This window comes from Pinus tabuliformis, chromosome Q, assembly GCF_031772625.1.
Source record: "Pinus tabuliformis cultivar Carrire ecotype Pingquan chromosome Q, CPIR1, whole genome shotgun sequence".
Lineage (NCBI taxonomy): Eukaryota > Viridiplantae > Streptophyta > Pinopsida > Pinales > Pinaceae > Pinus > Pinus tabuliformis.
Genome location: NC_142296.1, coordinates 964,456,199 through 964,476,127, shown reverse-complemented (window position 1 = coordinate 964,476,127; position 19,929 = coordinate 964,456,199). Strand labels below are relative to the sequence as shown.

The 19,929-nt window shown below is 41.8% G+C and overlaps 1 protein-coding gene across 5 annotated transcripts in view; it reads left to right on the top strand.

Annotated features, from left to right (window-relative positions):
* LOC149222688 (oxysterol-binding protein-related protein 1C-like) overlaps window positions 1-19,929 on the top strand; it is a 450,258-nt gene that overhangs the window by 148,289 nt on the left and 282,040 nt on the right. For all 5 annotated transcript variants that reach the window (XM_089385583.1, XM_089385581.1, XM_089385584.1 and 2 more), the window contains exon 3: window positions 4,582-4,681. In XM_089385583.1, coding sequence (XP_089241709.1) covers window positions 4,582-4,681 — 100 coding nt within the window. The remainder of the gene's footprint in view (window positions 1-4,581; window positions 4,682-19,929) is intronic.

Below are 19,929 nucleotides of genomic sequence, written 5' to 3'. Positions count from 1 at the left end.
GAATATCATGAGAGCATCCTCATGAATTACATTTATCTACAAAGTATACTTGAAAAACTTTGCACATGTTTCACATCTGAGGAAGGATTACCATCAAATTTTGGGACTTTCATCATCAAATTTATATCCAATCGATTTGGATATCTAAGAATATTCTTGACATCCAGAGCAGGGTATATCTCATGCAAATCCCAAGGAGACATTGCCTTGATCCTTGCACTATATTCAAATGGGGAGTCGCCAAGTGAATTCAAAATGCCTTGAGAGATGCTTGCTTCACCTCTTAGGCATTGAATTTGGAAGTTCGATGAAGAAGAAGGGCTTTGTTCATCCATTGGAGTCGCTAAAAGAGGGTGTATATTGCTCTTGGGGATTTCCTCTACTAAGTAGTGAAGCTAAGTCTTTAGATTTATAGAGAGAGACACTTGCTTTAGTACCCTGGCAACGATGTGAAAAATGTTGCTGCAAAATTTAGCAGGCCTTGGAGAGGGGGTACCCTACATGGTAGACTCTAGACCAAGTGACAACAATAATGTAGTAGTCCACTGTCACCATAGCTACTACCTCCTACTCTTTATGGATTTTCACCAATGGGAGGAGTCCCGGTAGCTAAATAAACTAAGAGATGTTCTATGCTTAAATGTATAAGGTGACTAAGAGGCTTCTAAGGGAAAGGCACAAATTAGGTACAAGGCTTCAACAATGAAGAAGGGGCAATTCACTTTCTATGTAGAGGCCAAATTGAGGCAATGCAAGACGTAGGGTTTGGTTGATATATTGTGTTGTGCTGACCCAAGGTCAAGATGTGAAGAAAAGGTTTCCAGTAATAGGTATTAGCAAGATGAAGGTATTAAGAGGGTCGAATTAGGGAAAGAGAGAGAAAATTCAAACTTATGGATAAAAGATGGTTTGATCATCATAAGACATTTCCAGTGCCTAGTCCTTGGGTTGATGGAGTCTATGGAGGTGATAGATTAGCTAGTTCTTGCAAAGGAGTAAGGATATTTGATGCCCTAGTACAAACATTAACTATTGCATTTGTGAAGGATTAAAGTCACTTGGTAGAAATTATAATCAAGATCACCAAGGGCATGATAGAACTAACCCTAGACCATCAAATTATTCCATACATTAGACATAAGCATAGAGATTATTCAAAAATAGGCATAATTACAAGATGAAAATGCTTGAACATTTCATTATCAATCCAAGACAACTTCTCCAAAGTAAAAAATGAGCTCTAATAACCAAGTATACTCTATAGGTCACATCTTGCCAAAGAATAAAAGAGGCCGAAATTCTCCTAGGAGAGGCCGAATTGTCCAAGAGATGACGATGAGAATAAAATAGTCCTCTCTATTTATATGAGGAGGTTGAGTTCTAATATAGCCAAAAAACCCCTAAATGACAAGTTAAATCAAAATAATACATTGGGCTATAGGCCAACCGATTAGCTTTCAACATAAATGCTAAAGAAAATACACATATGTGAGTTGTGAGGCCTTCTACGCCGACGCCATGCGTCAAAAAGCTCCAAGTGTCAATCGTTGAAGCTTTTGAGTGCCAAATGTGGAGTACTATGTCAATATCCCTATGTGGTCCTCAAAATTCAAATGGGGCACCATAAGGTGGTCTGCTGGGTCTCCAACTATGGAAAAATGGCCATCTCCACTCCGACATTGAGGGCTTTCAAGGTGCTGGTAACCCTCCCATGTCTCTGAAGGTGAGACTATCCTCATCTAGGCCTTGAATCAACTGCCATCCCTCATAAGGTGCTAAGACAGGCCCGAGGGCATGCTGGTTCTAGGCGTATCATCCTGAAGAATCATCAAGTGTGGTGCAAAGTGGAAGAACATCCTGGGTGTAAGAGGTGCCCAAGGGTAGGTATGATGTGCTGCTATTACTGCTCAGAGACCCAAGGCTCTTAACGCTTCACATGTGGATGCCAATATGCTTCCTTAGGGCTTGGTTACCTATGGGAAAGGTACCCATGTCATGGGATGTTGAACCACCTTACAATCACAACATAAATTCTAGTGAAAGAAATCAGTCATCAGGGATAATAATCATTTTTGCCTCTAAGTGAACCAAGCTTGAATGTAAAGCACTATTTATTACTTCAAATAAGGCTTCCCTTCCAATGTTGTAGCCTTCAACTTGCTATGGTGTTTCCTCCCTAGGTAGGAGTGGCTAAAGGACAACCCTATTAGGTGTTTCTAGCCCCTAAGGGGAAGTAACATTTCCTCAGTCGACCCTTCAATTGATAGGTGTTAGTGAATAATAATGATGGTATGGAGGGGAAAGGCTTCATGGTCAAGTGCCATGGTCAAAGGGACCAACATGACGGGAGTCCACATCGTGAGTCTATAGATGTGAGGAGGAAAAAATCATGGATGAGTGAGTTACCAACTCGGCCTTTGTTTTTGCGCCCTTGCTGTGCACCTTTTACTTTTGCCTAATTTTTTCCTTGTATTGTTGCTCGTAGCTCAAACGGTTAGAGTTTGCTTTAAATGATGCATAACAATTGTTTTACCCCTTAAGGATGAGTCATTTCATTGCTCATCAGGGTTGGTACATGCAAGAATTCCTTTTATGATGTAATAGAGCAACATGTGTTCAGTAATCGGGGGATGGCCATAATGACTGAGGTAGAGATCATGCTAGGCTTTTGCCCACGTGCTAATGTGTATATCCTGATAATCTTTTGAATTTTGCTATTTTTTTTGGCCATAATATGCTTTTTCCTTTTCTTTTAGTTGCATCAATGTCCTAGGGCAAAGTTCTGGGCCCTACCTAGGTATGTGGATGTATGGGTGCCAAATCCTAGAGAGCCAATGGTGAGTTGAACCCGAAGAATGGAGGTGGAATATGGGTTGGTAATGTAAGATGGAAAGTGGTAAGTATGGAATATGGTTGGATGGAACTATGTTATCTCAATTAGGGCTTCACCAATAGTGCCCTTCCTATACCCATTAGGCCATTAGGGGAGATCCCACTGGACTAGGATCGAAGATCAACCCCCTGTTTAAGGTGAGCGAATGAGGCCATGATTAGTACCCCTCCTTCATTTAAGTTATTGCATATCCATATCAAAAGCCGAAATACAAACAAGCATAAGCACCCGATAGCAAAATGAAAAAAATACCTTTTGATAGAAGCCCACCTTCGTTTATGTGCCCTTTTCATATGGGTGAGAAAGTATATGACCAATGCAGGTGGCGGAGATGAAATGGCATGTCGTCAGCTAGTGGTGTCTGTCAGGGTCTGCATGGATGGCCGATTGGATGTGAAGAGTAGGACATAAGTTTTCTCCTATAGGGTCACTCATTTTGGTGGGTAACATCTGGCTCCAACTGGGACATGTGATCACTGTAGAGCGCATGATCCATATGCGCGAGCGAGGAGTTCGTGACAACTCCAACAATCTTTGGGCTCGCAGACTTGTAACTTGCACATTGCAATAAACTTGTTTGGGAGCATGTGCACCGAGCATAGGGTATCACCCATGTCTTATACGAAAGTGTGAATCTGTATATAAAATAAAATTATTCTAAATGTAGTCTAATCTACGTGAAACATGATATGAAGGGGAATGCCATTCACATATCATATAATGAGTAATGCATGCAATAATGAGACCTAGCTTCCATATAATTCATAATTAATAAATTTGGGTACAATACAACAAACCCTAGATCATTAATTTATTACTTACATTAGACATAAGCATTGAGATTATTCAAAAATAGGCATGCTTACAAGATGAAAATGCATGAACATTGCATTATCAATTCAAGGCAATTTCTCCAAAGTAAAAGACAAGCTCCTATAACCAAGTATAATCCATAGGTCACATCTTGCCAAAGAACAAAAGAGGCAGTGTTCTTTGCTTTTTAGGGTTTACACTTCGCTTACAAGTTGCATAGGGATTACCTCCTGTGGTTAGCAAGCACTAATCTGGAGTGCAGGGAGATTATAGAAGGTGAGAGTGTACATTCTCTAGTTACCTTCATACCATTCCATTTTGAAATGTTAACCGGGAGGGAGTATGGGCATGAATAGTATGCATCTTGACATGCATCATTCTTTTATTTATCTTCAGGCAGTTTTGGTGCATTTGCTTTGCTGTGCAAGCTGCTTGGACAGAACCATACCTTCCATTGAAATAAACTTTCCTGATGCAACTCTTCTAGAGAACAGATAAAGCATGTTCTGCCATATCAGTGGTAGCCAGTTCGTTTAATGGACGGAGAAGAATTCAAGCAATATCAAGAGCTACATTCCCTTCGTCACTGAACTACTGAGAAAAGAATGCCTGTGAAAATGCAAAATGAACCATGAATTTTCAGGTGCTAACAATACATAATGGCTATTGGTTTTAAGCAATTTCCATTTCTGAACAGTTGTTCTTAAGCATGTTTAGGTCTTATTTATATTTCTTTCTGCCCCTAGGAGTTGCCATGGCACTTCAACATTACTATTGTGATTTGTATTTTCTCATCCCATTGACCTATTTTGGTCACTTGTGGACATTAATAAAATATCATTCTTTATTTCTTTTTAACAGTTGTCTTGCTGCAGGAAGAAAAGATGGAATTGGAGTCAAAAGTTGTCGATGCAACAGAAAATCATATGGAAGGTGGTCATTTTTCAAGTGAAAGTGTGCATGATGACTGTCACGGTAGATTTTCCATGCTTTACAAGTTATACAAAATCACTATTTTATTGCATCAACATTAAAGGGTTTGTTTTTAGCATGGTTTATGTAAATATCAGAGTAATATAATTTGTTCTCTTTTTATCTACACACAAATCTCGGTTGGATTTTCAGCACTCATGTCAGAGTCATTCTGTCCCTGATGTGGGAACGATATCTGTTTCCTGGTGTTCTCACAGAAATTTATTTTGAATGTTTCTGGCAAAGTTCCTACCAAAAAGATGGTTTTGAGCTTTTACATGTTATTTGATGCTAGAGGTTGACATAACTTCCTGAAAGGATTTGTGTTGTATCTTTGGAACATTGGGTTCTACCAAATTCAGTAATTATTTTAACAAAAGAAAAACCAGTCAGTTTGAGGGGTGGATTAGTGTCGCTTGATAAAAAGGTATTGGTTTTGTGTACTTTTCTGTTAACTCTGATTGAAGTGGGTGTTTATACATGGATCTGGACCTTGCCTGATAAGAGTGTGGAGGATTTAAAAAATCATGTTTGATGTTTTTGTGCAGTGCATCTGTATTGTGTTTACTGAGCTTCTGAATGTTATTTCATGTCCGAAGTTTAACCAAAAGAACTACAAACAAACAACATTGTAACTTGAACCTTCTTGTTTATTAAATTGAGTAATTGGTGTTAAATTTTCATAAACCCAGCACCTGGCAGTTATTCCTAGCAGTCTATCTCAGATCTTTTACCTCAGTCTAGCAGGGGTCCTAGAAGGGGTTCCAAAGGGACTTCTACTAGACCAAGTGGCAACTATGGGACAAGGACCTGTTGCATACATTTTGTCAAAGTTCCAAGGAAGCAGTGGCACCATATTTTTTCTTCAAAGATCGAGATCATCAGCCATCAACTATTGTGTCATTGTAAACCGATTCTGTAAATTTGTAATGTAAATGATGCTAGTAAGACCGTGTATGTATGTAACAACCTAGGTAATCCTATTATTTTGGCAACGAGTTTCATCCTAGGAGGTTTTTCATTTCACTGATTCAATTGTGTTTCTAAACATGGATGATCGGTAGAGTTTTTCTCTCTAGCCTCACCCTAAAGCTAGGGTGGAATTTATTGTCAAAGTCTTAGGTGAGTCCTAGTGTTTTAGTTGAGTCTTATGTAAAAGTGATTTGGGAAAAATTTAAGCTAATTGGCTAAATTATTTTATGTAAAGTTCCTAATTAGGAAAAACAGTGATATGCAAAGCAAAATAATACACGCAATAATAAAATTTAGAAAATTTAGTGAACACCCATGGAAACTCCAGAAACGCTATCTAGCTGAGCCATTTTATTAAAATTATGGAGCAAGAGTATAATGGTATGGAACGAGTGTACTTGGGCTTGCCTGAATGGTAAGCTTGACAAGACTGAGGTTAGAAAATGGAATGCCCGGATAAGAGGATGCGATGCACTGCACCAAAAAACTGCATTGTCAGCTGGAAAGGTACTACTGGAAAGCCCACCTCAGGTGCTCAGAAATGTGAAAATTTCTGAATCAAACAAGTCAGAAATCCTACTGCAGTAAACTGATTTACATTACCTACTTGTATTCTTCATTTAACAAGTTATTTTCATAAATATTTAGAAAATATTAATGTAAATACATTGCATTGTACACCACTATACAGATCAACTACTGAAAAATAAATGAGACAACCATGCAATGGATACAACTATTTTTGGACTAAACGTCTCCGGAAAAACCCAATGCGGGAAAACTGGTGCAACAACTCTGAAGGTTTTCTATTATTAAGCAGAAGTTCTGAATACAAATGCTAGTTGCCCTCCCGGCAAACCAGTGACAGAGAAATACCATGGTGGAAAACCTGAGTGAGTTTTACCTCACTTCACCCTGCAGATTCCAATTGATTCGACAGCAAACTTGGATGGCCCAAGCTACCACTGTGCTGCCCCTTCACAGTAACTGTGTGGGCCTGTGTGGAGCTCTCTGAGGCTCTGCGTTAGCTCTTCTGCCCACTGCGTCAGCTTTCCCGACAGTTTCGGCTCTCTACGCGGAAGGTAACTTTCTCCTTCTACGCTGACCCTTCTGCCTTTGCGTCAAGGTTGCATGGGCCCAGACTGGCCCAATGTAAGCTCTCCTAGCTACTGCGCTGCCTCCACAAGCTTCTTTCTGTCTCTCTGTCTGTATTCCCGAATTATCACTGCCCCTTAGCTGCAAGATCTCCCCAATCGATTTCCCTCCTGAGAACTTCTCACCTCAGAAAATCGATTTCCTCAATTTGTGTGTGTGTGTTCTCCAATTGATCCGAAGCCTCCATTTATACTTTCCCTCTTGGGAAATCAACGGCTAAGATTAAGTTAGACTTGATCCTCATCTCTTAGAAGCTTCTCCCCCATATTTTTGTTAAAACTTAATACCCATTAATATTTTAATTTTCCTAAGTTTCGACTTAGGAACCCCATTAAAAATATTAATTACTTTAATAAAATACAATCTGGGTGGAATTTCAACAAACGATTTCTGGGTCTTGGAGATCTCATGTGTTCTAGCCTCTCCACAAAATTTTGAAGCTAGAGCACATCCGATGCTACCCAAAATCAACACTCCCTCTTAGCGAGGAATGTGCTCTAGCAGTACTACCCTACAGAAGTATCACACTGATCGACGACATTGGTCCTCTGCGCTGTTGATGCTTGACCTGCTGCCCTTCATCCATTGCGCTACTGCAATCTGTACTGCTGCCAATGTCACTGCCATTGTCATTGCTACATCTGTACTGCAACTCCTTCTTAATATGCTGTCCATAGCACTGCCACTACTAACTGCTGCACTGCAACTCAGTTGCTGAGAAGTAAGCAACTGAAAAGCTACCCAAAGGTTGACATGCTGGTCAGTCGGGATGTCCTTGGACACTGAAGCTATCTCTGTTGCTAATCCGTGCTGAGTCTCTGATGCTACTGCACTGTTGTTGTATCTGCTCTGTGCCTCCCGCACTGTTGCAACACTATACTGCGCCGCTTTAGACTTTGGCACTCTAGCTCTGCCACTGTTGCTCCATCATCCCTCACACCAATTGACTCCCATCATTCTGCTACTGTCATTAAGGGCTCCTGTAGCCATATGTGATCCAAGAGTTTGGGCACCTCAAGGATCCTGCCCTCATTCTGTAGTCCTCTCGACTACAACTCAATATCGCCCCACCTCTTCTCTAGAGGTGCATGTGCACTCATGGCACAATCTTCATCATCGTCCTCTTTGTCAGCTTTTGCTGCAACAACCTTTGAGTTAGACTTCTCTTCTTTGCCCTTCTTCCAAGGGCATTGCGTGGTGAAATAACCCATTTCTCCACATTTGAAGCATCTGACTTTGGATATGTCTTTCTTTTTCCTCTTCTATCGCCATTGCTATCCTTGATGTGAGAGCTGCATCCTCCTCTTCCTCCTTGGTTTTGATCCCTTTGCTGCTGCTTCCTGCCTTGGTCAACTGTCTGATTTCTTCCTGTCGAAAAGCTGCCCACATATCCTCCCAATTGGGAAGAGAAGCCTTGCCCAAGATGCTTTGGACAAAGGTTTCCCAATCTTCAGTGACGACATTCAGGGTAGTCCTGACCATAAATTCAGGATCTTGTGTAGCCCCTACGGAAGTTAGCTGGTCACAGATACTTTGCAACCTGAGAAGGAAAGGATCGATTTCTTCTCCCTTCTGCATCTGAAACTGTCTCAGTTGACTCTCAAGCAACATCTTTTGATGAATGGAAGTTCCCTCGTACAAAGTGGTTAAGGCCTCCCACATTTCCCTTGCTATGTCCTTTTTAGCAATATGTGGTATCACATGATCTTTGACCCCGTCCATGATCATGCACTTTGCTTTAGCCTGAGCCTCCTCGTGCTTCTTGAGAGGACCAGGATCAACTAGAACAACAACCATCTTCAAGCCATAATCCTTGATGTGATATTTGTCCAAAACTGCCAGGATCCTGGCCTTCCAGATGACGAAGTTGGATGCTCCATCCAACCTGTCCTGATCCCTCAGTCTGTTAATTGCCATCTCTGCTCAAATAAATGTCGAACTGGTTCTCTTCTCCCTCTTTCGCTGCTGCCCCAACAAAACTCGAATTTGGATTTCTTTGGAAATATAAATCCTCTAAGGAACAAGCTCCCTCTGAATTTCGATTTCCTTCATGGAAATCGTTCTGCGAACCACTGTTGAACCACCCCTCTGTGATCTCTCTTTGCTGTTGCTCAGCATTGGATCTAGATTTCTTGGAAAGAAATCTTTCGAGGAACTGATTCCCTCTACTTTGCTTTTGCCCCACTAGGTACTGTTCTGCACCAACAGAATCAACACCCCACCAACGACTCCAGATGAAATTTTCACTGCACCTTTGGCCATGACAACCGAAAAAACGAGACTCAACAGTCTTTGCGCCGGCCCAGTAATCATTGCGTTGCCCTCTGCACAACAATGTCACCCAATCAGGTTGATGCGGGCTCTCTGTGAGCCTCCCTTGGTGACTGCGTCACCCCTCCTCTGCAGTCTCTGCTAGAAACTGCGCTATCTCTCGGGACAACTGTCTTTAACACAAATTTTCCTCTGTCCTTTTGCTGATGGCTTTAGTCCTCCTTGATCTGTAATTGCTCCGATACCATCTGAAAATTTCTGAATCGAAAAAGTTAGAAATCCTACTGGAAGTAAACTGATTTACATTACCTACTTGTATTATTCATTTAATAGGTTATTTTCAGAAATATTCAGAAAATATTAATGTAAATACACTGTGGCCTACAACACTATATAGATCAAGTACTGAAAAATAAACGAGACAACCATGCAAAGGACACTTATTTTGGGACTAAACGTCCCTAGAAAAACCCAATGCGGGAAAACCGGTGCAACAACTTTGAGGGTTTTCTATTATTAAGTAGAAGTTCTGAATACAAATCCTGGTTTCCCTCCCAACAAACCAGTGTTAGAGAAATACAATGGCGGAAAACTTGAGTGAGTTCTACCTCACTTCACCTTGTAGATTCGGGTTGATCCGACAACAAAACTGGCTGGACCCGGCTGTAACTGCGTTGCCCCTTCGCAATAATTGCATGGAGCTCTCTGAGGCTCTACGTTAGCTCTTCTGCTCACCGCGTCAGCTTTCCCGGTTGTTCCGGTAGTTCCCGGCAGTTCCAACTCTACGTGGAAGGCAACTTTCTCCCTTTGCGCTGGCCCTTCTGGCTCTGCGTCAAGGCTGCATGGGCCCAGACTGACCCAACATCAACTCTCCTGGCTACTGCGCTGCCTCCATAAGCTTCTCTCCGCTTATCGGTTTGTATTCTGAACTATCACTGCCCCTCAGATGCAAGATCTCCCCAATCGATTTCCCTCCTGAGAACTTCTCACCTCAGAAAATCGATTTCCTCAATCTCTCTATGTGTATTCTCCAACTGACCCCAAGCCTCCATTTATACTTTTCTTGTTGAGAAATCAACGGTCGTGATCTAATCTCTAATCAACGGCTAAGATTAAATTAGACTTGATCCTCGTCTCTTAGAAGCTTCTCACCCATATTTTCATTAATACCCATTAATATTTTAATTTTCCTAAGTTTAGACTTAGGAACCCCATTAAAAATATTAATTATTTTAATAAAATACAATCCGGGTGGAATTTCACCAAATGATTTTTGAGTTTTGGAGATCTCACATGTTCTAGCCCCTCCACAAAATTTCGGAGCTAGAGCACATCTGATGCTACCCAAAAATGTACAAGAAAATTAATCAAAATTACGTCCGAGCTCCTCTCAAATAACCCATCAAAACCCAGAAAGGGTTTGGCCTGGTTTTGACCTCTGAAAATTGGCCCTAGTTACCACGTCCTCCACAACTGGCTAGAAAATATGGCTTGTTTGCAATCTTTCTGGAAAAGCTTCCCAATCACTACAAAAATGTTGAGTTTCACCCCCCAAGATTTCCTCAATTCTCTTTGCAAAATCCAACTCCAAAAGACTTGCCCCAATCTCCCAAGTGTGCCTAAAAAATCACTGCTACGCAGGCCCTGGGTTAATGGATTTCGTCTTGTCTCCAAATAGCAATCTCCTACCCCAACACTGCTCAATTAGCTTGGTCTTCCCCTGGAGGAACTATACAAAATTTCTCTTGGAAAACACCACCCAAAAGATAGTTGGAATGAGCAGTTTGTGGGCCCTCACTGCGTCCTCCTGGAGTACGAATTGGCTGAGAGAAAGGTTGTGTGACGTGCTTTGAACTCCTTCAATCTCTCCTCCAAATTTGCACAAACTTACCTCCCTAGGGTTGCACTCATAGTCCACCGAAAGAAGGTGAGCTCTCCCCTTGGAAAGCTCTGCGCTGAACAACACTATGACTCGGCTAAGTAGCTTGAGCAACAAGAGAAATGTATGGTTGAGACCCCAAAAGTTGCTAAGCTCATATTTATAATTTTCAAGTTGCCTTCCCATATGTGTCCCTCTATCAAGTATCTCGAACCCCTTCCTTGGAAAATCAAATTTCCTCCGAAGGGGATGGGTATTTCAAGTGGGTGTGGCCCCCTAGTCCCATCATCAAAATGATTTTTGACCTCGTTTTCCTAAGTCCTAACCCAAAGTTTCGTGGGTCCTATAGTAAACAAAATTGCCAAAATTGTGATAATAAACTCAAGGAAAATTATTCTAGGAAGGGACATTACAGTCCTCCCCTCCCAAATGTTGCTTGTCCCCAAGCAACTTCAACGCTGGATGCTCAAGTATGTGCTCTCCCTCCCAAGTGGCATCGTCATCCAGTTGTGAAAATTTGCTATGATAATTGATTTATTTCTCCTACATATTTATGATAAGTTATTTACTACTTCAGTAAATACCAAAGTAAATTCAGTTGCAGACTTGACAAACTAGAACTAAAAATTAAATGGCAAGAGAAACATCAGCATATGAACAATCACATTGGCACACTTGATTTTGGACAATCGTCCTCGAAAAAACCCCATGTGGGGAAACCGGTGCAGCAAATCTGAGGATTCTTATTATTGGCAATAAATATCTGAATACAATCTAGGATGCTCATCTAGCTATCCTTTACAGAGAAAATACTAGTTGAAATTATTTGTGAGTTTTACCTCATTTCACCCGACATAAGTCTGGTTGATCTGACTCAAGACTGGCTAAACCCGACTATTTCTGCGTTGGCTTTGCATCACCTTCTTTGCCCTCTCCGTCATCTCTCCCAGTTGTTCTGACATTTCCCAATAGTACCCGATAGTTTTGGCAGTTCCCCACGGTTCCGACAATTTCCGGCAGTTCCCCGCAGTTCCGACAGTTTCCGGCAGTTCTGGTTCAGTTCCCGACAATTTTGGATGTTTCAACAGTTTTGGATTTTGTGTGATAGACAACTTTTCTGCTCTACGCTGGCCCTTCTGGCTCTGTGTCAGGATTGTGTGGGCCTAGGCTGGCCTAGCGTCAATTCGCCCGGCTATTGCGTTACTTCTCTGCAAGCTCTCTCTGCCTCTCTGTTCTGTATTTTCTGGAAGGTCCTTCTCTCAAATTCCCTCTGCCCCTCAGCTGCAAGATCCCCCCAATTGATTTTCCTCCTGATAACTTCTCACCTCAGAAAATTGATTTCCTCTATCTCTCTATGTGTTTTTTCAAATGAACCCCAAGCCTTCATTTTATACATTTCCTGTTGAGTCTTCGACGACCGAGATTAAGTCTCTAATCAACCGCTAAGATTAAAACATGACTTGATCCACTTTCTAGATCATTCTCACCTATATTTTGATTAACACCCGTTAATATTTTAATTTCCCTAAGTTTAGACTTAGGAACTCCATTAAAAATATTAATTATTTTAATAAAATACAATCCCGGGTGGAATTTTACCAAATGGTTATTGGGTTCTTTAGAACTCATGTGCCTTAGCCTCTCTACCAATTTTCGAGGCTAGAGCACTTCCGATGCTACCAAATACTAACAGTCCCTCTTAGCGAGGAAAGTGCTCTAGCAACAATGTCCACCTTCATGCTGCTTTGTTTCTGAGGCATCTCCTTTCTACACTTCTGCTGCCACCAACACTGTTCTACTATTGCTACTGTACTGTTGCCCATGCCACTACCACTGCCATTGCTGCATCTGTACTACAACTACCTCTCAAACGCTGCATCATTCTATTGAAAGGGATTTTCCAACATACCCATTTGTTCTCGAAATTGAACAAACTTGGCTCTTCCTAGAGCCTTGGTGAGTATGTCTGCCACCTGATTTCCTGTGGGAGTGTACTCCAACTGTACTGCTCCACGCTGAACACAGTCTCTGATAAAGTGACACCGAATATCGATGTGTTTGGAGCGATCATGAAACACTGGATTTTCAGAGAGCTTGATACAACTTTGATTATCACAGAATATCCTTGCCGCTTCCATCCTTCTCCTGAATAGATTTATAAGCAGTTTCCTGAGCCATATAGCTTCACATGTTGCTTTGCTAGCTTCCATATACTCAGCTTCAACAGAGCTCAAAGCTACAGACTTCTGCTTCTTACTGCACCAAGAGGTCATCCCAGATCTAATACCGAAGCAATACTCAGTGGTACTTTTCCTGTCTACTGAACTTTTCTGCCCAATCTGCATCAGTGAATCCACTCAATTCGATATCATTTCCCTTAGTGTACCTTAATTTAAAATTTATTATTCCACGCACATACCTGAGAATGTGTTTTGCTGCCTGCTCAGTGCGCCCTTTTTGGTTCCACCATGAACTGACTAAGGGTGTTGACAACATAACACAACTCTGGCCTGGTGTTGACTAGATACATAAGTGACCCAATGAGTTGTTTGTATAAGGTGGGGTCTACTTGTCTCTCGAAGTATTTATTTTCTTCCAATTGGTAATCATAGGCATAGCCATAGGTCGACAATCTTGTATTCTGAATCTTTTCAGGATTTCTGATGCATATCTTCCTTGGCCAAGGAAGATCTCACCATCCTGCTGCCAAGCTTCCAATCCCATAAAATAGTGCATTAGCCCCAAACCCTTCATATCAAACTCAGTTTCCAAGTTTTTCTTACAGTCCTTTATGAGTCTGGATGATCCTGTCAAAAATAGATCATCCACATACAATACCAGAATCAACGATTCACCTTCTACCAGCATATAATAAAGATTGGGATCGACATCGCTCTTGATGAATCCTAGCTGCTGTAAGTAGCTGTCAATTCGACCATACCAAACTCTGGGTGCTTGTTTTAGCCCGTACAAGGCTTTCTTCAACCTGCACACGAGTTCTCTTTTCATGTGTTTTGAAACCTTCTTGCTGTTCGATATATAACTCTTCTTCTATCACCCCATTCAAGAGGTGGCTGTCTTCTGGTTTCTTCCCTGTGAAGACTCCTCTTGGCGCTTTCTTCCCCAATGCTCTATGAGGAGGCTAGTTTTGAATATACACTGCCGTGTTACGTGCTTCCGCCCACACAAATCTAGGTAGATCCTAGTCATATAACATGGCTTTTGCACCTCCAGCAATGGTTCTGTGTTTCTGCTCCGCTACACCCTTTTGCTGTGGATTATATGGAGCTGTCCATTCTCTCTTGATGCTTTCCCTCGCACGAAAATTTGTGAAGTCTTTATCAATATATTTTCCAACATTATCTGAGTGAAGAACCTGTTGTGGCCACAACCACCACCCATTCAAAACTTGCCTTGGCAACAATTTTGGATGAGTCCCCTAGAAGTTAATCTTGCATCTCTTCGAATGATTTGTTTTACCTGAGGGACTTGGCTCTCTGGAGAGCCAAATCTTCCATTCACAAATGGTTAAAGCCCCGTAACAAATCCCTCGCATATAACCTCGTTTAAGCCCTTCATCCTTATGCTCATTGAGATTTATTTAAGTCACAAAACCCCCATTGCATCATTATTCCCATCATAGCTCTTTATAGAGGAAATGCTCAAAACATGCATAAATCATCCCTTTTTCGCTTATCCCACTCAACCTTGGCACATAACGCATACCATAAGGCATTGGACCCGACGGCACTATTAACCGTACTTCATATATATGTGGGGTCTGAAGCCCCGTTGCATATCGCAATCGGCCAAGGTTTAAGGCTTATATATATAAGGTGCGCCACTATATTCCGGACCCGACGGCACTTTTAACCATACTACATACATATGTCGGGTCCGGGCCATATCGCGTATCGCATATCGGCGGAGCCCGGGCCTTATACACAATGTGTGTGGCGATATGGCAGACCCGTCGAGGTTATCAAATATGATATATATGTTTTCGGGTCCGAGGCCATATCGCATATCGCAATCGGCGGAGCCCTAGGCTTGTGCATATTGCGATATGCGATATGCCGAACTCGACGATATTTATAAGCCCCGATGCATAAAATTTGAGGTTCGGCCTAAGTGATCGGAGCGAGATTTTCTTTGTATTCCCGTGTTTTCAAAAATTCCCAATATAACAAAGGGAACGGGTTTTTAGTGTAAAAGGTGCGCTTATGGAGCCCAGTTAGTGTAATCGCACATCGGGGAAGTGGAAGGCATGGGCACTGTGACCCGCGAAGGGGTGGATACCCTATTGCGATTAAGTGAAGCCCTCGAAAACCATGCCAAGCCTATGAATTAAGCAGGAAAATTGTGTGTTACGTGTGTTTTGTGCATAAATCCTTTTCTTTCACACTTGTTCCCCGTAGTTTTATAAAAGTTAATGAAGGCAACATTTATGTTTTGTTTGAACATTTCTGTTATATTGTTCACAATCATGAAGCTAATGACAACTATCTCTGCAGGCGAGAAGTAAAGGATGCAGGAGTGGATTCGAAGAGTCATGTATGCAAAAGCGTTGTGTTTAAAGATCTGGCCTTAGGCGTTCCAGGTCGGAATCCCACGTATTGCATGTGCATTCCGAAAGCAAAGTTGTCCCGGTTTTCATCATGGGGAGGCGACACACAGTCACCCTTTTTATCAACCTCTGTTCACTTCCTTAGGAAATGAAGCGCCCTAGCAGATATGCTTTCTACGTGTCAGCAGTTACGCTGACGATCCTATCTCTGTATACTCGGTTTGTATATCGAAAACAATGGGGGGAGATGAAGAGGCAGGGAAGACTGAGAGTCATGGGCTTTTGCATAAGTATTACCTCCAAAGATGAGAAAAGGGCTTTTTCGTTTGGCAGAACAGCTTTTGTTTATTGTGAGCAAGGAAGATTGCTTGGGTCAGAGAAGGAGCCTTTTCTCATATTGATTTTCCTCTTCTTTATATGCTAAGAATCAAGATGTTGTTGAGAGCATAAATATGAATGTGATTTGTGTTTGTGCCCATTGATGACTTACAGTTTATGATTAGCTTTGTTTGTTTGAATGTGATTCTTCATCATAGTTAATTCATGAGCAGTGCCTGATTTGAAATTATGTTAAACATCAGTTGCGAGCTTTAATTTCATAAAAGGAATGTGCATTCCTGAATGAGTGATTGGATTGCAATTTAGAATTGATGCAGCCTTGTTCTTATGTGAACTAGTAATTGATTCATTTAGACTTGGGATTCTTATATGATGTTTAACCTCTCTTTCGTCATGCTCCTGCAGGACAGATTAGGATAGCTAGAACTAGACTAGAGTAGTTAGAAGTAATGTGGATAGGATTTAATACAGAGGTTAGCTGCTTTATTTTGTTGGTTTAATTGAAGTCTTCCTCCCGGAAGCAATCTATCAACGCATTTAACAGTTTACGGGGTCCCTTAAAACCCGTTGGAACTAGCCATTCCAAACGAAAGTAGGTCTAATTGGGGCTTGCGATTGGGTTAGTTCCCCTTGTTGGTATAGCGAACATTCGCCATGTCAACAAATTGGCGCTAGAAGGAGGGCCTGAACCGCCGTCCATAGCTTTTCAAGAATTCATTTATAAGTGCCACGCATGGATTCAAAAGGATTAATGCATGGATTGTGAAGGTCGAAAAGATCCTTCCTCTCATTTGGAGAAGCCTCACTTCGAAGAAGAGACACTGTGGGAGTATCCTGTCACCTAGGAACAACCAGTCAGAAGACTTACTCAGGCTTACGCTCGTTCCCTATCACAGCTCCCTATCTTTCAGTCTTTACCTCGAAAACAAAAAGAAAGTCAAGAGTCTATCACATAAACGAAGAGACATCTGCAACCCCTTCTCTTGAAGATATTGTGCTTGATTCTTTGCAGAGTATTGACTCTCCTTGGGAAGAAATTCCTGAGGATTCCCCTCCTGAAGGCAATCCCTGGCCTGATTTGGAAAATCCTAACGAAGAAACCCTCAACTAGAACATCCCTATCCTCGATATGGCTAATATTCCTCAACCGGGTGGAAACCAACTCCCACCTCCTCTGGGAGCACTGCCTCCCTGGCTCGCTCAGGATGCCGTGGCGATACCTGGGCAGCAGCATCCCTTACCCAAGAATGCAGAAAAGGTACTGCCTAAATTCGACCCTAGGCGGGGAGACACCGCTGAAAACCACATCAACTCGTTCTTCCTGGCCGTACGCATGCTGGGGGTAGTTTATGAAGATATAGTTTGTCGCCTATTTCCTTTTACCCTGATTGTCGCAGCTTCCACATGGTACTTTAGCCTGAGAACAGGATCAATCACTTCGTGAGCTGCCTTTCAGCAAGCCTTTTTAGACAAGTATGGCAATGACAAAACCCCTGCGGCCTTAGTTCTAGAACTATCCCGTTTGAAAATGGAAACCAAAGACAAGGTCAAGGATTTTAACATCCGGTTCAACATCTTGTTCAACAGAATCCCAGCCATCGCTAGGCCTACTGAGGAGGTGCTCATGGAATTCTACATAACTGCTCTCCCTGTCCCTACTGCGATGTGGGTCAAGAGGAGTAATGCACGAACCTTATAAGGTGCTATCGATGAAGCAGTAAAGGTCGAGATCGAAATGCTTAGTCTCACAGCATGCCACCCTACAACCGGAGAAAAGAAAGCCTCTCAGGAAGCCAAGAAGAATAATGGGAGTGATAACAAAGAGGTTGAAACCAAAGAAAAGGATACGACAGATGTAGAAGGTTTGCATCGGATCATTAAGAAGTTGACAAAGACAGTCATCGATATGAAAAGGAATTCTGGAGAGAGCACAAGCGGGAGTGGAGGAGAATATAACAACAGAAAACCTTTCAAACCTTTCTATCGTAAAAAGATAGAAGGTAGTCATGGTCCACTTGCACTGCCTGCTCCATCCAATGAAGGAAATTTAAATACAGAAGAGCTGGCTCTTATCGGATCGCTCCTTAACCAAGAAGAACCTATAGTGGAGCTAGAGCTAGAACAAGAAAATGAGGAAGAATACCAAGTAGAATAGCCCTTGGAAGAAGAATCTCAAATCAACGTACTGTGGGATTTCTATACAAATGAGAACGATGATGACCAAGGAGACAGTATGGTAGAAATCCACACTAATGAAATCCACACATGAAGCAAAGGGCCACGTGTAGGTGTGATGAAGCCTGTAGATTAGACCAAGAAAGATGTCCACCCGGTGAAGGCACCTGCTCCCAAATTCCCTGTTGAGAAGAGTAGACCCAGTGGTCAGTCCAAGAATACCCCAGTTGCAAACCATCCAGAGAAAGAAAATGCATCTCCCGCTGCAATGAAGGCTACTCAAGATGGTAAGCTCCCACCTAAGAATGACAAAACCGGTATGTTTACTCTGCCCTATCCTGTTTATAACATTGATTACAATATTGTGGATGATCTTAAGAAATCTAGGGCTAATATCACATACTTTGATTTGCTGAAATTAACGCAGCAAAGAGATTTGCTCTTGAGAGCTATGAATGAGAGAAATTCCAAAACTTCCGGCATCCCAAGCAGCCAAACCAAGAAGTCAGTGTCTAGACTTGTCAACACCTCCATTGCAGCCCAAATGCCATCAACTATGGAAGCCACTATGTCTAAAATGAATCGAAAACCCCAAGATGTCAGTGCAGCCATGATAGGGAGAAAATCAAAATCCATGACCCCACCTTTCCTTATCACTTTTGAAATCCTCAACATGAATATACACAATTGCCTGGTAGATTCCGGTGCCTCGTCCACTGTGATGCCTTATGCTGTTGCTAAAAGGCTACATTCAATACCTGAGAAAACTTGGATTCGAATTATGCAATTGGACAGGGCAAATGTGAAAATAATTGGAGAATTGAAAGATGTGTTGATTCGGATGGCTGCCAAACGACAATACACACAAGTCATTGATATAGTGGTAGTCGATATACCCGAGGCCTATGGAATGTTGCTTTGCAGGGATTGGTCAGCAAAAATCAATGGATATTTCTCAACTGATTGGTCCCACCTCTTGCTGCCTCAGAAGGGAAAAGGTGATATGCTGGGAGTTGATCGAGAAAGATGCATGAAGTATGTGGTAACGAAACTAAATGGTCCCAATGGCCCTGTAATGTTTACCAACTCCATCCTTGGGAACTATAGTTTCAATGTTTATGCTACAGAAAACTTGTTTTGGAGAATTCCGTGCAGGATTAGTTGAAGAAACTTTGACATACACACAGTTGGAAGTTCCCCCCATAATCCAACTGATAAACTATCCTGTATTATAGTAGATGATAGGAATAGTCTCTTAGATAGTAGTTCAATTGATGTAACATTAGATTCTATGTTCTGGACACTCTATTTTGATGGTTCTAACTGCCTTGAAGGTGTAGGTGTTGGGAGCATTCTCATCGACCCGCAAGGGAACCAACATTTGATGGCCAGTCGGTTGGAGTTTGCATGCACCAACAATACAGCAGAATATGAAGGCTTGCTGCAAGGCCTGAAGAAATCCATTGATATGAATGTAAAAAATCTTAAAGCCTTTGGTGACTCACAGATAATCGTGGATTGGGTAAGGAAAAGGATACATTGCAATTCACCACACCTGGTAAGGTACCAGCATGAGGTATGGAACTTAATTGACAGTTTTGACTCTTTTAATACCACATATATACCTCGAGAGCAAAACCAAAATGCTGATCTGATGGCTAGTATGGCTGCTAAACTTTCGCCTGATTTTAGATTAAAGAAGAACAAATGTTATGTTAAATTGATTTTTAGACCATCCGTGCCTGATAACATCTCAAATTGGTAGGTGTTCGAAGATGACAAGCTTATGAATGGGAGTAAAGAGGAGGCTAAGCCCTACCAATGGAAGCTTCGAAAGATGCATCCAGGCCTAGGACCGTTGGTGAAGAAAGAGTTTAACAAAACGTTGGATGC